The 24,477-nt window shown below is 45.4% G+C and overlaps 1 protein-coding gene and 1 long non-coding RNA gene across 3 annotated transcripts in view; one reads left to right on the top strand and one right to left on the bottom strand.

The window, feature by feature from the left end:
• Nucleotides 1-1,914: 1,914 nt before the first annotated feature.
• On the bottom strand, nucleotides 1,915-20,318 carry LOC149970263 (uncharacterized). 2 transcript variants are annotated; one of them, XM_090228385.1, is made up of 5 exons: nucleotides 20,159-20,318; nucleotides 5,953-6,036; nucleotides 5,670-5,806; nucleotides 3,695-3,816; nucleotides 1,915-3,041 (listed from the first exon to the last, which is right to left on the bottom strand). In XM_090228385.1, the coding sequence occupies exons 1-4, from the start codon at nucleotides 20,229-20,231 to the stop codon at nucleotides 3,742-3,744; spliced, it is 369 nt and encodes a 122-aa protein (XP_090084511.1). In that variant the 5' UTR covers nucleotides 20,232-20,318; the 3' UTR covers nucleotides 1,915-3,041; nucleotides 3,695-3,741. The 2 variants fall into 2 exon arrangements, with proteins under 2 accessions (XP_090084511.1, XP_090084512.1); XM_090228386.1 differs by having other exon boundaries at nucleotides 3,739-3,816; nucleotides 20,159-20,316.
• Nucleotides 5,116-24,477, top strand: part of LOC149970264 (uncharacterized) — a 34,170-nt gene continuing 14,808 nt past the window's right edge. Inside the window, exon 1 of the long non-coding RNA XR_016493712.1 lies at nucleotides 5,116-5,358. This is a non-coding gene — a long non-coding RNA (uncharacterized LOC149970264). The remainder of the gene's footprint in view (nucleotides 5,359-24,477) is intronic.

Below are 24,477 nucleotides of genomic sequence, written 5' to 3' on the forward strand. Positions count from 1 at the left end.
ACATGAGATGCAACCACATTTAGGTGTTTGTCTTGGAAATACTGCCCCATAAATAGCGTGTTCCTGAATACTGAATTGTCAGTGTGCCCTTGAGGTGGCTTTAAGTGTATAATATAATTCAGTTGAGGCATAGTTAGATGGCAACTTCATTCCTCAATGAATAATATGGGCAGAACCTTGTGTCAGTGTGAGACTGCTACACATTCATGAGATTAGTAATTTCCTCACAGCACAGTAGCACAGTGTGTTCCCATGGCTTGAATGCGCAGGTCCGACAACATGCGGCAAGCAAAGTTAAGATTCAAATGCCAAGCTAAGGAAATTATTAGAATTGATCTTTGTTGCCTGAATCGAGGACATTTTCTAAGCCGCCAATGTCTGTTATTTCAGCTCTTGTCTCTCGACGCTCTAAAAATTAGAGGTTCAACAAGGGTTCTTCTAAGATCCTAAAAGTTCTTCGAAGAACCTTATGGTTCTTGGCACTGAAAATTGCCCCCAAAAGGTTTGTCCAAGAACCCCATAGGAGGTGGGGTTCTTCAAGGAACCTCCTTAGTTGGTGGGGGTTCTTGCAGGAACCTAACTGCCCAACTGAAACATTTGGATTTGAATTTAAAAGGGCAACGTGTGCAGGCACTTAACTGAAAAATGTAAAGATCTCCTTCATTTAAAGTAATGTTTGTCCCTTATATGATCTAAATTGATATTGTTTTAGGATGATACCATCTATCTTTTCATATTTGTGCAAATATTTGTAAAGCAGAAAATAGACACAATTCAATGGGTATCAATTGACAATCACCATGCACTGCAAAATCATTCTGGCTATGGATACAGAGAACATCAACACATTAACATCAACACGCCAGATGATATATCCATTGGACTTGGGGCTCTGCTGGGAGTTTGCCTCATATTTGGACATTTCATTTTTTCTTTGCCACTAAAATCATAATAAACACAGACAACTAAAATATAGTTTTATTGTTATGCGTATTATTAATAATAATAATAATAGGTGCGGGGGAGGTAGTTCAGAAATGAACCCCACACGCTTATCCAAAAGGTTATCTGAAAGGTTATCTGAGGATCCATTAAAAGGGGTTCTTTGAATAACCATTTTTAAAGGTTCTTCAAAGAACTTATAGGGGTTCCCTCACAGTTTCAATTTGAAGAACCCCTAAAGGATACTCCAGGAACCTTTTATTTTAAACTGCAGTCTGACTTTTTATTCATGTCAACATTAAAGTACTTTTGGCAGACAATTGCTCGGCCACTGACTGTGTTTAGCCGATCATCGGCCCTGTGTGCTCTTCTTCAGACATCGTTCTCCTCCGCAAAGCCTGTCCAAGTCTCCCTCCCATGCAGACATCATTTATGGTGCAATAGTTTGGTGGACGAGTAAGATAAGCAATCATTGACCTGAAGGAACAAAAATGTTCCACGATTGTACAATCTTGCACAACCTGATATTCATAAGAAAAACAATGTTCAAGTTAATTAAGGTAAACAACTATTTTCCACTTTTCTTCACTTAAGTTATCATGAGTGGAATGCACAAGCATGCCAAGGTGCTGAAGTTCAAGAGTGCTGAATGTATCAGTTGAGGAATACACAAATGACGAGAAAGTACACAAATGCTTTCCTTGAATACATAAAACCAGGTGGAGTATTCAATGTACACTCTAAAAACAAAAGGTTCCTGGAGTATCCTTTAGGGGTTCTTCAAATTGAAACTGTGGGGGAACCCCTATAAGTTATTTCAAAGAACCTTTTAATATGGATCCTCTTTTAATGCATTTTCCAAATACCTTTGTGTAATTTCGTTGAGTTGAATCTTTTCAGGAGACAGAAAAGCATGATATAATGAAAATGAAAAGGTTCATCAGACAAATAATCATTAAAAAGGAGAACAAATGTATTTCAATGATTTATTATGTAACAAACAATATGTATAAATGCATACACTACACTGACAATAACATTCATCAGTTGACATGATAAACCTTCTGTGCATTTGAGTAGTCGGCATGATCCCCTCTAGAGTTCATTTATACACCGTCTATAAAATATTCATAAAACACTTGTAAAATGGTATAAAACACAACATGGTAAATACTGGTATGCTGCAGAGGGTTACCTGCCCTTATGAGGAGGTGACTGGTGATGCAGAAGTGCCAAAGGAAAGTGCCTGTGTATTTGCTCAATAAACAGCATGGCTTAGATTAGAAGGACGCTGTGCCGTGTTTGTGTATGATGTACACAGAGAGGAACCAGGGTAAATGCGACACACCGGAAGTAACGGAGCTGGGAATGAACGCGCGTGAAATGGAACATCAGATATATTTGTGCTATTGGCATCGACAGGTTCACAATATTTTCAAAACAGTTTTTTTTCTCCGGAATTTTCTCAATAAAAATCCACATGAATCAAAGTAGTTCCAAAACAGACGATGAATAAGAATGACCACCCCGATGGACAAAGCATGTAACAGGTCATGTGTTGCTGTGGTATTGTATCTACTTTTTGAGCAAAAAATTGAAGTCCTCTCATTAACCTGGCCTACTTTCACATTTAGGACCTTCTGCCCTTTAATAAATCACCATTGGGCATTTCTTTTCAGCAGCCTAATGGTGCCTGAACCAACCTTACAGGTCAGCTACCTCCCTGAATGATGCAACACGGAATGACTATGAATATTGTGCGGTGGTGGCGTGTGCTACATAAGCAGGGTTGTGTGTGTTGTAACGCATAAAAACACAATTGTGTAGTGATTTATCCTACAGTGTTCAGTGGTTTTCGTCTCTCCACTGCTATAGAATACTATGGGTGATGTTGTAGTGACATGTCCAATGGGAGCAGTGGTTTGAGTCCCTGGTTTGGGCTTCAGGTCCTACAGGGGGAGCAGTCAAAGACTGAAGGGGTTCTTTGCATAATAAAGTTTGAGTTCACAGGAGTCCCCCAAGAGTCACTGCCGGTGAGTGTTGAGCCCTGTCCCGCCATTCTTTCTTGCGCTTCCCTTCATGCTTAGACCCATGTGTATCTGAAATGTTAGAGAAAAACTTTAGTCATGTTTTCAACCAAATAATATTGAACTCATAACACTGCACACAATGTAATACACATACACTGAGTATGCCAAACATTAGGAACATATTCCTAACATTGAGTTGCACACATACACATGTCTCAATCGTCTCAAGACTTAAAAATCCTTCTTTAACCCGTCTCCTCCCCTTCATCTACACTGATTGAAGTGGATTTAACAAGTGGCATCTATAAGTGATCCTAGCTTTCACCTGGATTCACCTGGTCAGTCGATGTCAAGGGCAGGTGTGTTTTGTATACTCAGGGTATGTAGAGGTAGAGGTATATATTCTTTATACTAATGGTGGGTTCATCTCATAATCTACACATAGGCTGCAAATACCTCTGTAGCAATCAGCCATATTCACCACATAATTTAGTATGCACAAAGCGCCATCTAGTGTATATAAATATCACTACATCTACATACCACAAGACATTGTGTTATTATTGGAAGTCTGGTACACAATTATTGGAAGAGTATATTCATCTTCTGCTTAATATATGTTCTAATGTATCCCACTGAAATCTGTAGAATGCATTATTATGCATTAGTGTGTTTCAAGTGTGTATTCAGTACATGTATTTTAACGCGTGTGTGTGACCCACCTCCTGAGTGTGTGTATGTGTGCGTCCTATAACGTCGATGGTACCTCTCATAGGAGTTGGCCCAGCTGGTGCACGGTCAAGGCCAGGGCAAGCAGCAAACATGGAGGAGCTGTCCTGGAGCCCTGTACAAACCAATACACAACAGCAATGTAAGTCCTTTCTCAACCGTAATAAAATAAAACAACAACCGTCCTCCACGGGATAAAATAAAAGATAACCAGAGTTATAAACTGAGGAGTGGCAAGGTGATCAGAGGAGAACGGAGTAAGACCCGATCACTGCCACCAATGTCTACCACTGCCATGGACATCCCAAAAATGGTTAAACTGAAAGATTCAATGGAATTTCTTGTGGGAGAGATGTATGGTTCAAGTCTGTCATATAAATACTGTATGCTTTTGTCTGGCTAGAAGGCAATAATTACAGCTGCTTTCTAACATTTCGACAGTTATGTGAATGTGTTAGCATGTACTGTATGTGTGTATGCATAATACATTACTATATATACTATATCTATTCAGTATATTGTATAGTCTGCATCTTCAGCATTAACTCTATATGAATGTGCAATGTTCAAATAATTGGATACACACCAGCTAAAGACATGGTGTAGCATTGTTACTTAACCTCAGTGTTATATATACCCTTTGACATTCCCTGGAAAGGATCTGAAGGAATCTTGAGCAAGTGAGTTTGAAGCACCCCCCCCCCCACTATGATACTCCACATGGCCATCCAGCACTCTATTGTTACACAGACAAGGGAGAGCTTCTATCTAAACATGGATTCCAATGATAAGTGTTTGTTTAACTGGCGAAGACTAAACCCTCCTAGAGTTTAGACTCATGGTTGGGAAGTTTTGGACAAACCCCAAAGTGTTTGTTGATGATGGTTTCCTGGACTGGAGTTTGAGATAAAAAGCAGATGGGGCTTTCAGACAGAACCGTATTGATAATAGGATCCACCTGTTGAGATATTGACTAAGCCACTGAAATGTGCTGAATTTGTACTTTTAAAATAAGCACTCTCAAAGCAGTATGTATCAGATGTCATTACTAAATTGAATGGTCTTTTCCAGAGAAAGTATCGTAATAATCAAGTACTGTTACCATTTTGGTAAAGCTATCCACTCATTTTTAAGTATGACTAGGCTAACTTAACAAAAGTGTCAGTTTGTTCTTGCTGTCAGTTAAGAATTGAATGTAGATATGCGGCCTATTTTAAAATAACTGAAAACACTTACAGCTGTAGTGGAAGTAGCAGCAGGAGAAGTGGCTCCAAAACTGCTCTGATTCCTAGTACATTTATTGTTCCAAATGAACCCATCTGTCTTAAATCTCTCCAGTGTTGGTTTGTCTCTGGGTAATCCACACACCCACGCAAAACACAAGTAAACTTCCGCAAGCTTGGAACAGAAGATCAGCGTTACAGTGTTCTCAGGGCAGAGGTATGTGGTTTTGGTTTAAGCCTCCATCTTAAAAGATATATTCCTCAAAGGGGAACTTTATACACAATAGACCGCTGGAGAACTACAGGCACTGTTACAGTGTTTGGGAGATAAAAGGGAGCCTTATCAGACGACTGCAGCAACATGTTGGGATACTGTAATGGGATTCGTCCTCCTCTGACGAGGAGTATGAGAGATCGGACCAATACGCAGCGTGGTAAGTGTTCATGATATATAATAAATACAAAAACAACAAGAGAACGAAAAATGAAACCGAAACAGTTCTGTCTGGTGCAGACGCAAAACAGAAAACAATCACCCACAACTAAAATGGGGAATACAGGCTACCTAAGTATGATTCTCAATCAGGGACAACGAACAACACATGCCTCTGATTGAGAACCATACCAGGCCAAACACATAAACACAACATAGAAAAAAAGAACAGACTACCCACCCCAACTCACACCCTGACTAAACTAAAACAAAGACATAACAAAGGAACTAAGGTCAGAACGTGACAGATACCTTTGCTATGCTGCTGTCTGTGGTCGACATAGTGGTCGAGAAGGTTGTGTCTTCCTCAACCACCATATCTTCTCCCTCATAAAACTCCTCTTCACTTGCTCTTAGAAACTTGTCCAGGTCCTCAGTACTAGCGTTGCCTAGTGAACAACACATTTGTGAGGTACTTTCCAGTACTTAGTTCAAAGAATTAAACACTAACAATGAAGCAGATTAAATTATTTTGTACAAACAGGGGGATAAAAACATCAGTCAAAACCCCCAAAATTAAGGTGTTTTAACATACTGAAAAAGATGTATTCAAAGGTGGCGTTGTAGTCGTAGTCCGGTGTCTGTGTTGTGTCACCGTAGTCATCATATACAGTTTGGCCTGTAGGGATGGAGTAGAAACAGAAGGTTATGTCAACGCAGTGAGACAATAGCAGATTGGGTAAAAAAATAGAGAGATATGGGAGACCTCAGGACAGGGGTCACCCTGCCTACCCACTACAGGTGGTTTTTGGTCCATAGAAGTCACAGAAGCTCTGGACCCTGCACTTTGGACCGGAAGTTCTGAAGAACAGAGAATGGGAACTAAACTGATCCCAATAGCCCACTTCCTTATCCCCAAAAGGCCTATATAAATAGGGATCCATCAGTTGCATGTGATTCATTTATAGTTCCAGGATGTATCACAACCGGCCGTGATTGGGAGTCCCACAGGGCGGCACACAATTGGCCCAGCGTCGTCGAGGTTAGGGTTTGGCCTGGGTAGGCCGTCATTGTAAATAAGAATGTGTTCTTAACTGACTTGGGTCCAAAAAAAAAAACAAATAAAAAGCTTCTGACGAAAGTCAAGGTCAAAGATGAGGGGAAAGCTGACCTACAATGTTTTATTTCCCAAGTGCTGTTTGGCACACAGCTAGCATCAATATAGCTTAAAGAGATGGTACACTCAAAATGCATCGTTTATCAGATATTTTCAGACCTAAAAAGTGGTATAATGTCAAGAGGAGTCCCAAGCTATCGGTTGTATAGATACAGCTATATGTCTCAATTCCCGAAATAATGGGAAAGATGGGCACCAAATAAAAATCAAGAAATTAGACAGGGCCTATCTTATATTCATTTAGAGTTGAGGCATATAGCTGTATCTACAGTATACAACCGATAGCTTGGGACTTCAGAGGTCTGAGCATGTCTCGCAAAGATGAACTTTATGGTAAATTATCACTTCAGAGGCCATATGGACAGTTCAATCCACCCCACCAAATAAACATTTTTAATAAAAAGGAGAAATAGATCATGGTGCCAAATCTACTAAATCTCAGTAAACCTTTCAAATGGGTTAATCCATCTCGCCTTCTCTTTAAATTCACAGCTCTTTCATCGTCAAGCATTATTAAAGTATTTTTTATCAGTATTTACAGACAGCCCATTAACACTCCTTAAATTACGTGATGAACTTTTATATTCTGAATAATCTAATGGTCTGTAAATATCCAGCAGAGGCTGTTGAACGTTAATGGCAGTCTTAATAATTTACTAGGATGAATGGATGTAGAGTCCAGTGCTAACTCAAGGGAGTTAGTTACTCAAGGGAAATCATGCATAGTTTTGGCACGCGAGGGGGGGGGGGGGGGGGGGGCGTCCATTAATTGTGCCTGGCCTACAAAGCAGTTGCATGTATTCATGGAAGCCAAGGGAAGCTAGGCTACCCCCCAAAAAGTACAAAGAGAAATGTATCTTTTGTCTCTCTGTGTTTCTTAAATGTCATTCAATCCTCAAGAGGCTGAATGTATTTTACTGAGTGAGCTTCCAAGCAAACGAAATAGCGCCCCACTGTATGGGGCGCCCATCTATGCTGTCTTGTCAAAAGGTGTATGTTATTGTTGCCACCTGTAGCGTTGAATGCAAGGGAGCCAGCGAGCATTTGGCTTGGCCTCCCTTGATATGTTTTTTTAAAAACAGAACATCAGCATTGAGCTAAACTGAGTGAGCTCAGCTGTGAATGGTCCTGGCGCACCAAACAAAACAAATCAAGTGTAGCCAGTTTGTATTTGGCTTCAAACCAATCACATCACATTAAACAGAAAACTAGAATTGTCACAAATTCATACATCGTGCCCCTGGACTGAGAGGATGGAAGTTCAACATGCAGTTAGATGTAGTTGGCTGGCTAATGTTAACCAGTTGGTCTGGCGCATCATTGCCCATGAAAGGAAGTTAGGCTAGCGAGCAAGCATTTTGACCAGCTAGCCTAGGACAACAAAAACCAAATGTATGTACTGTATGACAAAGTGATAAGACCATTCAGGTAACATGAAAGAGGAGGATGGCATTGGAGTTTCTCTACAAGTAGAGTGAGTCAACATGTTTTTTTCTACTTGCACACACGAGCACACACACACATACACACACACGAGCACACGAGCACACACACACACACACACACACACACACACACACACACACAGAAACCAGTACCATAGACAGACACAGCGAATGTAGCTTATGTTGATTGGACTAAATTGTTTTTGGTATCTTTTAGTTGTCACTGTATTAGACTAAGCAGAGGTGAATAGATGATGTTGAAATGTTGAAGTTAAAATGTGCTGGAATAGTGGAGGCATCGGCTGTTTTCTTTGCGACTTTTTGCGACTTGCGGTAACTCTCCACGGTTCTAAAATAAATAGTTTAGTGGTCTGAAATTGTCAGAAACATTAACTTACTCGACCATGCTGTAGGTCATGTAACTGTTTGTTACATGTAATATGCTTTGTGGAATCCACCAGACAGATGTTGCTCTCCGGTTTTGTGATGAAGAAAGGTGCAGTTGGATTTTTTTCTGCCGCTGTGTCTTCTTAATGTCTCGGCCTAACTTCCTTAAGCATCTAAGTCTAAACTTACTCAAGAGAATCAGTAATCCTCTCTATAACATCATTCAAGCTGCAGGACTTCCATTCAGTTACCTGAGACCTTACTAATGGGTGGACATCAGGGAGAGACGATGGCAGCCACAGTACATCATCGTCATCAAATAGTTTGTAAAGTCACATCACTTAGGCCATGTGAACCAGGGCTAGAGTCCAGGAAAAGAGGACATGATTTGCTGGTAAAAAAGAGAGATATGGGAGACCTCAGGACAGGGGTCACCCTGCCTACCCACTACAGGGCTCTGGTGGATTTTGGTCCATAGAAGTCACAGAAACTCTGGACCCTGCACTTTGGACCGGAAGTTCTGAAGAACAGAGAATGGGAACTAAACTGACCCCCAAGAGTCCACTTCCTTATCCCAAAAAGGCCTATATAAATAGGGATCCATCAGTTGCATGTGATTCATTTATAGTTCCAGGATGTATCACAACCGGCCGTGATTGGGAGTCCCACAGGGCGGCACACAATTGGCCCAGCGTCGTCCAGGTTAGGGTTTGGCCGGGGTAGGCCGTCATGAGTCAGTGAGACTCATCATGATCATCTGGGTGGACTAGTTTATAATTTTATTGTGCCCATCTTCCTCCTCATTCCAGTTTCACATGCAACCATTGCCCCAAACTTCCTCCTGCTCCAGTTCGGTCTACTTGAGCAGGAGCCCAATAAATCCTGTACCAGTCCCCGCTCCATGATCATTTGTTTCTGGTGGAGTCATAAAGGCTGCCTTGAAGTGGAAGAGATGGCCTACACATATTACGATGCCTAATGGGAAGGGTCAGTGCAAAATGACAAGGTACATGGGTGGTCAGATGGGCTTTGATGCTAGCTTCTCATTGAATTTTTTTTCTTTTTTTTTTTAACCCAGAGATGAACTGTAGCTTGTGGCAGTCTGCCATCATGCCTTCAGATACACAATCCCATTTTCTGTCAACACGCCACGACTGGCAATGGAGTGCTATGTGGAAGAAAACACCAATTCACTAGTAACCGGCATTGTGTGGGCAGCTTAGAAAAAAATGAGGCAATGAGGCAATGTGTGTGCTGCTGTCCTCTATATCTTCCTGTCCTTGATCACCACATAATGCTTGTGTGTCACAGTCTCCTCTCAGGACCAAGATGAATGCTACCTCTATGAAAGTATTCAAAAAACGCTCTCATACACAACAGTAAATGACACAAACCTTTTATAGTGAGTGTAAGTGGATCTATTCTTCATCTGAGAAGACAGGCTGCTTGTCTTAACACTGCCCACCAGTTTAGGAGGAAAAGGTTCCATTGTGGTCACTGTGACGACCCTCCCACTCTGTCTGCCGTATTCTCTCTTTGTTCTTGTTTCCTTATTAGGATGCCGGTGGGCGGAGTTGGGAGGGTCGTCAGCTACATGGGAAACACCTGGGGCCAGGTGTGTCCCAGGATAAATAGACCTCTTCCACATTCATGGAGGAGACTCTCTCCATGCAGACACCTTTCTAGATTTTGTTGTGTTTCTTGGTGGCCTTTTGGTGGTTTGCTTTGGCACCTTTCAACACCCTGCATTATCACATTCATGCATGCAAAACACTCACTTACACTACTGATTACTGATTACACACACCATTGTATATTGTCCTTAGTTACTTATTTAATAAATATATATTTTGTTACTCCTTATCTCCACGTTGTCTCCCTTTTGTTACGGGCTTTGAGCCGGGTTCGTGACAGTCACAGTATGTGCTTTCCAGGGAAGGAACTGTGGGAAGGGAATCTCAATCCCATTGCTTTTCATCCTGAAGATTCAGCTGATTCCTATAGTGGGCTCTGAACAAACATGTTCAGAATACCGACCACATCACATGCTAAGCCCGTAGGGGGAAAGGTATTAGCAAAAAGACAGTAACGCCAGCCATATAAGCAAACTGGGGGTAGGTGTTGAATGACTGTTTTCAAACAGGAGTGGTCCTTTCTTGTCTACCTCCAACAGGGAACATTAATGAAGTCGAGCTTGTCCAAACACTGTCAAAACGTTGCCTGGCATGAAACACTGGGAGTCAACAAAAAAATATGTTTTTGGTGCATTTTTTCCATACATCCACGGATGAGCCAGTCAAACTTCAAATGCAATGTAGGCTATGGGATGGTAGCTAGGTAAGTGCACAGACACAATCCACACAACACTAAATACTTCCTCCAAGCTTGCTAACCACTGTAGCTAGTATTGAAATTATAATTAAATCACAACGGAATAGTTCGTTTCCATGAAACAGCTGCCTGTGTTAGCTGCCGAGTTAGTGCAGTGTCCTTAGCTAGCGTAGTGTCGCTAGCTAACTATGTTGTGCTAGCTAGTGACTATGCTAACGTTAGCTAGCTAGCTAAACATTTGGCTATGGACTGGTACTCAGAGTATGGGATTATGGACAGTGAATTCAATTGTTTCTTCGTCATCTAGGTAGTTATCTAGCTATGGCCATCTGGCTAGTATCAACAAGGGCTTTCTACAAAATAGCAACATTAGCGTAGATAGTTTGGAATCTACGCCATACGCAATACACACGGATATCCATTGCCAAACAACGCTACTGCAGCTTCTGGTTCTGAGTATTTTAACAAGGCTGAGTGGCTGACGACTTCCAAGGTCTTTGCTGTGTGAATACGAAAGAGATTGACTGCCAGCACTGTTCAGAGGTGCTAAGTACTGTCCACAGGCAAACGTTTGAGCTAGTGGTGTGTTTGAGCTTTTAATTAAGGCATCAGCTTAAAGATGTTCTCCAGTTATTGTTTTACTTTTCCTGTTAGAAAGTGATATCCCAAGTAAAATACAGTACACTCACTATAGGGTAAAAAAAATATATGTTTTGTGCAAAATAGTGCTTTTTAGACACGACTGTAAACTTCCCTACTAGTTTGTTTTGTTTACATACAGTGCCTTGCGAAAGTATTCGGCCCCCTTGAACTTTGCGACCTTTTGCCACATTTCAGGCTTCAAACATAAAGATATAAAACTGTATTTTTTTGTGAAGAATCAACAACAAGTGGGACACAATCATGAAGTGGAACGACATTTATTGGATATTTCAAACTTTTTTAACAAATCAAAAACTGAAAAATTGGGCGTGCAAAATTATTCAGCCCCTTTACTTTCAGTGCAGCAAACTCTCTCCAGAAGTTCAGTGAGGATCTCTGAATGATCCAATGTTGACCTAAATTACTAATGATGATAAATACAATCCACCTGTGTGTAATCAAGTCTCCGTATAAATGCACCTGCACTGTGATAGTCTCAGAGGTCCGTTAAAAGCGCAGAGAGCATCATGAAGAACAAGGAACACACCAGGCAGGTCCGAGATACTGTTGTGAAGAAGTTTAAAGCCGGATTTGGATACAAAAAGATTTCCCAAGCTTTAAACATCCCAAGGAGCACTTTGCAAGCGATAATATTGAAATGGAAGGAGTATCAGACCACTGCAAATCTACCAAGACCTGGCCGTCCCTCTAAACTTTCAGCTCATACAAGGAGAAGACTGATCAAAGATGCAGCCAAGAGGCCCATGATCACTCTGGATGAACTGCAGAGATCTACAGATGAGGTGGGAGACTCTGTCCATAGGACAACAATCAGTCGTATATTGCACAAATCTGGCCTTTATGGAAGAGTGGCAAGAAGAAAGCCATTTCTTAAAGATATCCATAAAAAGTGTTGTTTAAAGTTTGCCACAAGCCACCTGTGAGACACACCAAACATGTGGAAGAAGGTGCTCTGGTCAGATGAAACCAAAATTGAACTTTTTGGCAACAATGCAAAACGCTATAGCTGGGACCCTTTGGATGACATTTCAGAGGAAGATTAAGTGAAAAGTAAGTGAATATTTAATCGTTATTTGTGAATGTATGAAACGGGCCAGTAGAAAAATATTTTGATGTGGGGCGCCGTCCTCAAACAATTGCATGGCATGTTTTCGCTATAATAGCTGCTATAAATTGGACAGTGCAGTTAGATTAACAATAATTTAAGCTTTCAGACGATATAAGACGTAATGTACGAAATGTTTAAAATCCATATTATTTAAGATTATTTATTTGAATTGCGTGTGCTCCAGTTTCCCCGAGAGTTGTCCCGCTAGTGGGACCCCTAGCTCTAAGAAGTTTTTAAACATTAATTTCTCTACCATAAACTGCCTCCAACGTCATTTTAGAGAATTTGGCAGTATATCCAACCGGCCTCACAACCGCAGACCACGTGTAACCACGCCAGCCCAGGACCTCTACATCTGGCTTCTTCACCTGTGGGATTGTCTAAAACCAGCCACCTGGATAGCTGATAAAACTGGGGGGTTGCACAACAGAAGAATTTCTGCACAAACTGTCAGAAACTGTCTCAAGGAAGCTCATCTGCATGCTCGTCGTCCTCACCAGGGCCTTGACCTGACTGCAGTTCGGATTCGTAACCAACTTCAGTGGGTAAATGCTCACTTCTGAATCCCGATTTCAACCGTACGGGACGTGTATGGTGTTATGTTGGCGAGCGGTTTGCTGATGTCATCGTTGTGAACGGAGTTCCCCATGGTGGCGGCGGGGTTATGTTATGGGCAGGCATAAGCTACGGACAATGAACACAATTGCATTTTATTGATGGAAATTTGAATGCACAGAGGTACCGTGACGAGATCCTGAGGCCCATTGTCATTCCATTCATCCGCCACCATCATCTCATGTTTCAGCATGATAGTGCACTTCCCCATCTCGTAAGGATCTGTACACAATTCATGAAAATGTTCCAGTTCATCCATGGCCTAAATACTCACGTGTCACCCATTCAGCATGTTTGGGACACTCTGGATCGACGTGTATGACAGCGTGTTCCAGTTCCCGCCAATATCCAGCAACTTCACACAGTCATTGAAGAGGAGTGGGACAAGATTCCACAGGCCACAATCAACAGCCTGATCAACTCTATGCGAAGGAGATGTGCATAAGGCAAATGGTGGTCACACCAGATACTGACAGGTTTTCTGATCCAGGCCCCTACCTTTTTTTAAGGTACCTGTGACCAACAGATACATATCTGTATTCCCAGTCATGTGAAATCGATAGATCAGGGCCTCATGATTTCTTTTCAATTGACTGATTCCCTTGTATAAACTGTAACTCAGTAAACTCTTTGAAATTGTTGCATTTATATTTTTGTTCAGTGTAAATCACGTGTTAAATGAGGTGGAAGGTGAAAATGAGATGAGGTGAAATGAGTAGGACACCCAATACAGCATCACTGTCACGAGTCCGACCGAGGGTGTTTCCCTTTCCCGGGCAGGTGGCGCTCGGCGGTCGTCGTCACCGGCCTATTAGCTGCCACTGATTGTTTTTCCTTCCCCTCCTTGTATGTTGAGTGGTAGCACCTGTGAATGTGTAATTAGTTTGTCTTTATTAGACAGCCGGCCCGCCTGGTTGTTGTGCGGGATTATTTCATTGTAAACCTTCGGCTCTGTGGTATAGGCACGTTGTGTCCCATTTGTACATTTTGATTCCCTGTGTTTTGGGAACGTAACGTTTTTGTGAGCACCCTGTGGTGCATTGGTGCGATTAAAGGACGCGCAGCATTGAACTCTCTGTCTCCTGCATTTGACTCCACACCCACGACACCCGGAGCATTACAGAATCCCGCACCTATCAAATTGATGGAGTCAGCAGGAGCAGCAGCCAACCCTCTCCCATCGATGGAGGAACGGGTTCTCCACCACACCACCGTCCTTCATCGGATCGGATCCGCGATGGATCAAGTGATGGAGAGAATGGACAGATGGGAGAGGAGTGGGCTCCTCTCTCCACCTTCGGCACCCACGGTTCCGGACTCCCCATCTCCCGACTCCAGCACCCTCCGTCTGACGCTACCGAGGGCTTATGATGGAGCGGCGGCGGGTTGCCAGGGGTTTCTGCTCCAGCTGGAGCTATACCTGGCCACCGTCAGACCCACTCCCTCAGGAGAAGAGAGGGTGAGTGTCCTCATCTCCTGCATCACGGGTCGTGCCCTGGAATGGGCGAACGCGGTCTGGAATGGTCCAGACTCAGCGCGGGAGCACTACCCAGAGTTTTCCCGTCGCTTCCGCGCCGTGTTTGATCACCCTCTAGATGGCCGAGCGGCGGGAGAACGACTATTTCACCTCAGGCAGGAGAGGAGGAGCGCCCAGGATTACGCGCTGGAGTTCCGGACCTTGGCAGCCGGATCTGGGTGGAACGACAGGGCTCTCATGGACCACTACAGGTGTAGTCTCCGAGAGGATGTCCGCCGGGAGTTAGCGTGTCGGGACACCACTCTGTCACTGGATCAGCTGATTGACATGTCCATTCGACTGGATAATCTGCTGGCTGCCCGCGGGCGTTCAGAGAGGGTCCTGTGCGTTCCACCACCCAGCCCCTCCGCTCCCATTCCGATGGAGTTGGGAGGGGCTGCGCCGAGGGGTACCGGAGGAGGAGGCCTTCCCTGCACCAACTGTGGTCGGAGAGGACACACGTCTGATCGGTGCTGGGGGGGTCCGTCTGGGAGTAGAGATGGCAGGCGGAACGCTTCTCGGTCACCCCAGGTGAGTCAGCATCAAACTCACCCAGAACCCCCTGTTGGCCACATGTTTGTCTTAACTTTTTTCCTTCGCTTTTTTCCCTCTTCCCAGCATAGGGCGCTCGTCGATTCAGGCGCAGCTGGGAACTTTATGGATCGCGGACTCGCCCTTAAGTTAGGGGTTCCGCTGGTGCCGATAGATTCTCCTTTCCCCGTGCACTCCCTAGATAGCCGGCCATTATGGTCAGGGATGGTCAGGGAGACCACGGTCCCACTGGACATGGTGACGCAGGGGAATCATAGGGAGCGTATCAGTTTCTTTATTATTGACTCGCCTGCGTTTCCAGTGGTGCTGGGGACTCCCTGGCTGGCCCGGCACAATCCTAAAATTTCGTGGAAACAGGGGGTTCTCCAGGGGTGGTCAGAGGAGTGTTCTGGAAGGTGTTTGGGAGTTTCCATCGGTGCCACGTCGGTGGAGAGTCCAGACCAGGGTTCCACGGTGTGCATTCCCCCCGAGTATGCCGATTTGGCAATCGCTTTCAGTAAAGTGAAAGCGACTAAATTACCACCTTATCGACCGGGAAGGGATTGTACGATAGATCTCCAGGTAGACGCTGCGCTTCCCAAGAGTCACGTGTACCCGCTGTCCCAGGAGGAGACGTTGGCAATGGAGACATATGTCACGGAGGCGCTGGGACAGGGGTACATTCGGTCCTCCATTTCACCCGTCTCCTCAAGTTTCTTTTTTGTGAGGAAAAAGGAGGGAGGCTTGCGTCCGTGTATCGATTATAGAGGTCTAAACGCCATCACGGTGGGGTATAGTTACCCTCTACCTCTCATCGCTACGGCGGTGGAATCGTTCCACGGAGCGCAGTTCTTCACAAAACTGGATCTCAGGAGCGCGTATAGTTTGGTGCGTATTCGGAAGGGAGACGAGTGGAAAACCGCATTTAGTACTACATCAGGCCACTATGAGTACCTCGTCATGCCGTATGGGTTAAAGAATGCTCCAGCCGTTTTCCAATCCTTTGTAGACGAGATTCTCAGGGACCTGTGCGGGCAGGGAGTGGTGGCTTATATCGATGACATTCTGATCTACTCGGCCACTCACACCGCGCATGTGTCTCTGGTGCGCAAGGTGCTTGGTAGACTGCTGGAGCATGACCTATACGTCAAGGCTGAGAAATGCGTGTTCTCTAAACGAGCCGTCTCTTTTCTGGGATATCGCATTTCCACCTCGGGGGTAGTGATGGAGGGTGACCGCATTAGGGCCGTGCGTAATTGGCCGACTCCGACCACGGTAAAGGAGGTGCAGCGTTTTCTGGGTTTTGCCAACTACTACCGGAGGTTTATCCGGGGTTTTGGCCAGGTAGCGGCTCCCATCACCTCACTGCTGAAGGGGGGCCCGGTGCGTTTGCAGTGGTCAGCAGAGGCGGACGGAGCATTCAACAAGTTGAAGGCGCTGTTTACTGATGCGCCCGTGTTGGCGCATCCGGACCCCTCTCTAGCATTCATAGTGGAGGTGGACGCGTCCGAGGCTGGGGTGGGTGCCGTGCTATCACAGCGCTCGGGTACGCCACCAAAACTCCGACCCTGCGCTTTCTTCTCAAGGAAGCTCAGCCCAGCGGAGCGTAACTATGATGTGGGGGACCGGGAGTTGCTAGCGGTGGTTAGAGCTCTGAAGGTGTGGAGACACTGGCTTGAGGGGGCTAAACACCCCTTTCTCATCTGGACCGACCACCAGAATCTGGAGTATATTCGGGCAGCTAGGAGACTTAACCCACGTCAGGCAAGGTGGGCCATGTTCTTCACCCGGTTCCGATTTACTTTGTCTTATAGACCGGGCTCCCAGAACGTGAAGGCTGACGCACTGTCCCGCCTTTATGACACGGAGGATGGGTCCACCGAACCTACTCCCATCCTTCCCGCATCGAAGCTGGTAGCCCCAGTGGTATGGGAGGTGGACTCGGACATCGAGCGGGCGTTACGGGCTGAACCCGCGCCTTCTCAGTGTCCAGCGGGGCGAAGGTACGTGCCGCTTGGTGTTCGGGACAAACTGATTCGGTGGGCTCACGTTCTACCCTCCTCGGGTCACCCTGGGGTGACGAGGACAGTGGGGAGCCTTCAGGGGAGGTATTGGTGGCCTACGTTGGCTAAGGACGTTAAGGGTTATGTCTCCTCCTGTTCAGTGTGCGCTCAGAGTAAGGCTCCTAGGCACCTTCCTAGAGGGAAGCTACAACCCCTCCCTGTTCCACAGCGGCCATGGTCACATCTGTCCATAGATTTCCTAACCGATCTCCCGCCGTCTCAGGGGAACACCACGGTTCTGGTGATTGTGGATCGGTTCTCTAAGTCCTGCCGTCTCCTCCCGTTGCCCGGTATCCCTACAGCCCTACAGACTGCGGAGGCGTTATTCACCCATGTCTTCCGGCACTACGGGGTGCCGGAGGACATCGTTTCTGATCGGGGCCCCCAATTCACGTCCCGGGTATGGAGAGCGTTCATGGAACGTTTGGGGGTCTCTGTCAGCCTGACCTCCGGTTATCACCCCGAGAGTAATGGGCAGGTGGAGAGAGTGAACCAGGAGGTGGGTAGGTTTCTGCGGTCGTATTGCCAGGATCGGCCAGGGGAGTGGGCACGATACATTCCCTGGGATGAAATGGCTCAGAACTCACTACGCCACTCCTCTACTAACGTGTCCCCTTTTCAGTGTGTGTTGGGGTACCAGCCGGTCCTGGCACCATGGCATCCGAGCCAGACCGAGGCTCCTGCGGTGGAGGAATGGGTACAGCGCTCCAAGGAGACCTGGAGGGCCGTCCAGGAATCTCTACGACAAGCGAGTGGACGGCAGAAGAGGAGTGCTGACCGCCACCGCAGTGAGGCCCCCGTGTTTGTACCGGGGGACAGGGTCTGGCTCTCGACCCGAAACCTACCTCTCCGCTTGCCCTGCCGGAAGCTGGGTCCGCAGTGTGTAGGGCCCTTTAAAGTCCTGAGGAGGATAAACGAGGTGTGTTATCGATTACAACTCCCTTCCTATTATCGTATTAACCCCTCGTTTCATGTGTCTCTCCTCAGGCCGGTGGTAGCTGGTCCCCTGCAGGACAGTGAGGTACCGGAGGTCCCTCCCCCCCCGCTGGACATCGAGGGGTCCCCGGCGTACACGATCCGGGCCATTCTGGACTCAAGACGCCGGGTGAGGGGCCTGCAGTACCTCGTGGACTGGGAGGGGTACGGTCCGGAGGAGAGGTGCTGGGTACCGGTGGGGGACATCTTGGATCCCTCCATGTTGAGGGATTTCCATCGCCTCCATCCGGATCGCCCTGCGCCTCGTCCTCCGGGGCGACCTCGAGGCCGGTGTCGGCGCGCTGCGGGAGCCACGCGTCAGGGGGGGGGGTACTGTCACGAGTCCGACCGAGGGTGTTTCCCTTTCCCGGGCAGGTGGCGCTCGGCGGTCGTCGTCACCGGCCTATTAGCTGCCACTGATTGTTTTTCCTTCCCCTCCTTGTATGTTGAGTGGTAGCACCTGTGAATGTGTAATTAGTTTGTCTTTATTAGACAGCCGGCCCGCCTGGTTGTTGTGCGGGATTATTTCATTGTAAACCTTCGGCTCTGTGGTATAGGCACGTTGTGTCCCATTTGTACATTTTGATTCCCTGTGTTTTGGGAACGTAACGTTTTTGTGAGCACCCTGTGGTGCATTGGTGCGATTAAAGGACGCGCAGCATTGAACTCTCTGTCTCCTGCATTTGACTCCACACCCACGACACCCGGAGCATTACAATCACAGCTTTGTTTGGTTTTTAGGTCTATATTTCATCCTCTTATGTGTCATTACCACCAAGGTTTGCAAAATAATGACATTTCCTCAATCTGGGAGGTGGCCCAAGTCAAGGTACATTTATTTTAAGGAGGCTGAACACAGCCTCAACATTGCAAAGCACGGGCAAAATATTCTCACCAACAAAATTTGAGACAGGCAAACAGGGTTAGCGTGACATAAAATGTGGCCTCATTTGCTCTAATTATGATTCATCAAATAGAAAAAAATGTAAAGTCCCTATCGATACAATCCCAGATGTGGAAGAGTAGCATCTGGTAATGCCGGTCAGGATCATTCATTTATTCAGATGTTTCCTTATTTAATTAGATTGCCCTTTTTTTGTTAATGTAATGCGCAAGTTGCACATGTCTTTCATTCAGAATTGGAACGCGTCCACCACTGCTACCTGATGGACTGAGTGTTTTGACAGGCACTTTGCAAACATATACTGAGAACAATCGAGCTTCCCACTCACTGCCTGAAAGCCAAATGTGGCCCACACTGTGGACAGGGGGGTTAGAGGGAGTGAAGGAGGAGGCTGGCTGGGACCTGCAGCAGGATTACCTCGCTGGGTGATTGTTCTGCCTCCAGGGCTTGAGAGAGGAACATGGTTGCGTACGGCTTGGTTCACTGGCTTGTGTGTTTTCAGACTTTCCCACACTTTGGAGCGTTTTAGCTGAGTAGACTTAGATCAAAGATATTTGTATGAAAAGTCAGACCAACTAACTGGATTTGTAAATCTGATAGTCGGCAATGCCTCATCCCACCATTACCCTGTAACTACAATTGTGAAATATTTGTGCAAGTCTGGCAAAACTTTCAGGGGAAAAACTTTCCACTTTGTGTTAACTTTAAAAAATGATCTTGCAGAAAGTTCCCAGTCTTAAAATTCACATAAATACGCAACCCACTTGGCACAGATGTCAATTCAACATCTATTCCATGTTGGTTCAATGTAATTTAGTTGAAATGACATGGAGACAACGGTGATTCAACCAGTGTGTGCCCAGTGGGAAAGCTCTGACACCTGCCCCCCTCAGTACTCCCCTCAGTATTCCCTCAATGTTCTAGATCACCCAATAATACTCTCACACACACTAACACACCTGCCTGTCTCTATCAGAGGTCAATCCAAACAGATACACATGCCACAGGTTCTCAGTTCTTACATTCCGTTTTTTCATGGTACTCAATCTCCCCACAGATAAACACCCTGCCTATTGCAGTACTCACCGCAGCAGAGAGGCAACAGCAGCACTCCAGTCAAGCAGACAAAGAGAAGGCGGTAGTGGGTTAGCCTGTGCATGTTGCTCCAGAAAGAGATAACGTGAGTGTGTGAGGAAGTGATTAGACTCCAAACTGGGCTCTGAATGAATGTGGTGTGTGTGAGAGAGAGGGGTGAGGGGTGTGGGAAGAGGGAAAAGAGGGAGGTGGCAGAAGAGGGGAACTCTCCTTTGTCTCAATGTGTTTCTCAATCTGCCGAGTATAAACCAAACACACCCCAAAAAATGTCAATGGCACACAAAGTGGCTGTGATCTGGTTTAAGGTGAGGTAAACTGATTCTGGATCCATCATGGCCTTTTAACACTGATGGGTTGAGGTTGGGATTACAGTAGATTCATCTGATTTTCAGTCAGTGACTAGTGACCACTTTTTACAAACTGTAGATGGGGTTTGGGATTATATTTGGATGATTCTGGGTTATAAAAGTCTGGGTTATAAAGGACATGGAGTGGTGGGTAAATTGTCAAGACAGTGAGTCCACTAAATGCTCAAGGCACTGAAATGGATCCGCAAACTTTGGTATGAGAAAATGCATTTCACAATTAGTGAAAAGGTTACCGGGTGGCGAGAAATAGCATTGTCTTTCTTATATATTACACAATAAATTCATATACATTCCAATTGAACATGATGATTAGATAACATAGGATAACAGTGTATATATTCATGCATATTTTGCATATGTTCAAATTGTGCCTCTAAAAAGCCATTGTTGTTTGGACAGCTCATCTCACTGTGAACCGGCCTGTAAAGACACAGTCAACTACTTTTTCCCTATTGTATCTGTTGTGGAGAAAATGCTCTTTTCCAAATGCCAGATGTTTTTGCGTTTTACATAGAAGAGGTGGGGGGTTTCGACCGCCCCCATCCTCTCCAGTCAGCATGGGGTCGTGGAGTGAGATATATTTAAGCCAGTCACCTAAATGGTCCCACGGTCCTGTTAACAGCCGGTGGTGCTTATAGTAACAAGAGAAACCAGGCCAACTCTCACTGAGTCATAGAGCTGTTCCAAAGAACATCTCTTGATCAGAGTTTGGTTTGGTCTCTCAGTTCCTTAAACTCTCACTCCTTTCTTGCTCCCTCTCTCAACGCTTGCGACCTGTATTCTTCCTGTGAACGAACGGCCAAACCCTGAGTGTGTCGTCTGTTTCCCACCTAGTTGGCAAGGGGCGAGACCAGCAGCCTGGCAAAGCCTTCCAGAAGTGTCCCATTTTTCCCTGTCCCATTTGATATTTCTTTGCACAGAGAGACACCTTTTAATGGAATGGCCCGCTGCCAGGGGAAAATGGTATGAACAGAGCATGCACAAATGTGCCATTCTCCAAGTCTCCAGTTTCAGGACTGCATGATGGCTGGGGGAGAGTGAGAGTGACATCCCTGACCTGAGCATTAACAAAGGGGCGCGTATAGGCATGTACACAATTCACACTGCTCGACACCCTGACGGATAGATATGTGACAGGAGTGGGGGAAGGGTGGAGTGGTTTTGAAAACAGCCATGGTCAGGACAGGGGGTTGGCAGGGATGCCCAACAAGCACAGGCAGGGTTCAATGAAGTGGACAGAACTCTGTACAAGGCCTTGTTTTTGGTCTAGTTTTGTGGTTGTCACAGTGTCAGATTTGCAGGCTGACACACAAATTCCAAGGAATCTCATTTAGTCCATATGGCTGGTCAGCATCATGCAAGAGGGTGTACTTATTTTGAGCAGATGTAACCTAGTCCAGTTTGCAGTGTAACCTAGCCCAATTTGCAGTGTAACCTAGCCCAGTATGCAGTGTAACCTAGTCCAGTTTGCAGTGTAACCTAGCCCAATTTGCAGTGTAACCTAGCCCAGTTTGCAGTGTCACCTAGCCCAGTTTGCAGTGTCACCTAGCCCAGTTTGCAGTGTCACCTAGCCCAGTTTGCAGTGCTATTCACCAATAACGTACACATATGAAAGGCAGATAAGAGGACCCCTGCAGGCCAATGAATGGTAGTTGAATGATGTGTTTGGATAGCAGGTCAGGCATGTGTTATAGACAGGTCTGAGATGTTATTTCCTTTCTGGGGATTCCTTGTCGGCACTATCTACTGTATGTGTTGATAGATGGTCCTATGGACACTCTGGAAAACAAACAGGGCATTTGCTCTAGGAATGGCATTTTAGAGGGCATTCAACAATATGATCAAAGTTCTTAGAGACTTGGATCATATGCACTCTTAAATGCATTCGACACAACATCCACACATTCATTATCAAAACGGATTACTACGTTAAACTCTAAAAACCCTGTGTAACTATCAATATCAGTGCGCTCCCTGAAGATCAAGTCAGCGTTTAACGCTGTGTTCTCTCCCACAGAAAAACTTGTGTGGGTGCGAGGGAATCATACAGGATTTGTCCGTGGGAGCATCCAGAAGATAATTCTCAGGGCTCCAGAGGGCCCCTCAAGGTGGGGGGCTGTGCTGGATCCGTTGTGCTTGCAGAGGGTCCAACCCAGGGGGAGAACACATTTGTGAATGTTTACCATTGGACATTTGAATGGAATCTGGGCACGGTTCCAGCAACTGTTTTCCGTATGTGCACCACTGATCCATCGTGGTTTCTCAATCATCTCCTCGTAGAAATCATCCCAACGCTCATTATCTACATGAAAGAGCACTGAGCCTATAATACAGTGCATTCGGAAAGTATTCAGACCCCTTGACTTTTCCCACATTTTGTGACGTTACAGTCTTATTCTAAAATTGATTAAATTGTTTTTCCCCCTCATCAGTCTACACACAATACCCCATAATGACAAAGCAAAAACTGGAATATCACATTTACATAAGTATTCAGACCCTTTACTCAGTACTTTGTTGAAGCACCTTTGGCAGCGATTACAGCCTCTAGTCTTTTTGGGTATGACACTAAAAGCTTGGCACACCTGTATATAGTGTCTCCCATTCTTCTCTGCAGATCCTCTCAAGCACTGCCAGGTTGGATTGGGAGCGTCGCTGCACAGCTATTTCCAGGTCTCTCCAGAGATGTTCAAATCGGGTTCAAGTCCAGGCTCTGGCTGGGCCACTCAAGGACATTCAGAGACTTGTCCTGAAGTCACTCTTGCGTTATCTTGGCTGTGTGCTTAGGGTCATTGTCTTGTTGGAAGGTAAACCTTCACCCCAGTCTGAGCGCTCTGGAACAGGTTGTCATCAAGGATCCCTCTGTACTTTGCTCCGTTCATCTTTGCCTCAATCCTGACTAGTCTCCCAGTCCCTGCCACTGAAAAACATCCTCACAGCATGATGTTGCCACCCCCATGCTCCACTGTAGGGATGGTGCCAGGTTTCCTCATGATGTGACGCTTGGCATTCAAGCCAAAGAGTTCAGTCTTGGTTTCATCAGACCAGAGAATCTTTTTTCTCATGGTCTGAGAGTCCTTTAGGTGCCTTTTGACAAACTCCAAGCATGCTGTCATGTGCCTTTTACTGAGGAGTGGCTTCCGTCTGGCCACTACCATAAAGGCCTGATTGGTGGAGTGCTGCAGAGATGGTTGTCCTTCTGGAAGGTTCTCCAATCTCCACAGAGGACGACTGGAGCTCTGTCAGAGTGATCATTGGGTTCTTGGTCACCTCCCTGACCAAGGCCCTTCAACCCCGATTGCTCAGTTTGGCAGGCAGGCAGCTCTAGGAAGAGTCTTGGCGGTTCCAAACTTCTTCCATTTAAGAATTATGGAGAAATATCTCTTGGATTATCAATGGAAACAGGATGCACCTGAGCTCAATTCCGAAATCTCATAGCAAAGGGTCTGAACACTTATTTAAATAAGGTATTTCTGTTTTCTAAAAAACAGTTTTCGCTTTGTCATTATGAGGTTGCGTGTAGACATAATGTGTGGCCGTAACATAATAAAATGTGTGAAAGGGAAAGGGTCTGAATACTTTCCGAATACACTGTATACCCACAGTGGCCCAACTAATAGCCAGGGCTCTTTGAAATGAGACTACAAGGTTTTTTGATACTTAAGAACATAGTAAACACTATTAAACGGTTTAAATCAGAGAGTAAACCTATACTGAGCACTACATTTCTAAGTAAACATATGATTTAGAAAGTCCGTACTGCAGGGTTAAACAGTGCAGATTTGCAAATTCTTTTCACAATTAGAGACAGACTATGGCTACTACCATAAAGAGGAAGTCACACATATCTGCCTCTTTTCTTAGAGCCACGAATACAAATGCGCCACAGATAATAGGGCCTGTTTGCCATCCCCAAGACGTCTTCTAAAACTAAAGCTGATG

Source organism: Oncorhynchus mykiss, chromosome 30 (genome assembly GCF_057628025.1).
Source record: "Oncorhynchus mykiss isolate SJ-2025 chromosome 30, ASM5762802v1, whole genome shotgun sequence".
In the NCBI taxonomy this organism is placed as follows: domain Eukaryota; kingdom Metazoa; phylum Chordata; class Actinopteri; order Salmoniformes; family Salmonidae; genus Oncorhynchus; species Oncorhynchus mykiss.

Excerpts from the sequence above, each read along its gene's own strand:
- LOC149970263 (XM_090228385.1), bottom strand. The coding sequence starts at position 20,231 with ATGCACAGGCTAACCCACTACCGCCTTCTCTTTGTCTGCTTGACTGGA. Across the intron at positions 6,037-20,158 it reads GCTGTTGCCTCTCTGCTGCG|GCCAAACTGTATATGATGAC; the intron begins GTGAGTACTGCA and ends CCATCCCTACAG. Across the intron at positions 5,807-5,952 it reads CTTTGAATACATCTTTTTCA|GCAACGCTAGTACTGAGGAC; the intron begins GTATGTTAAAAC and ends GTTGTTCACTAG.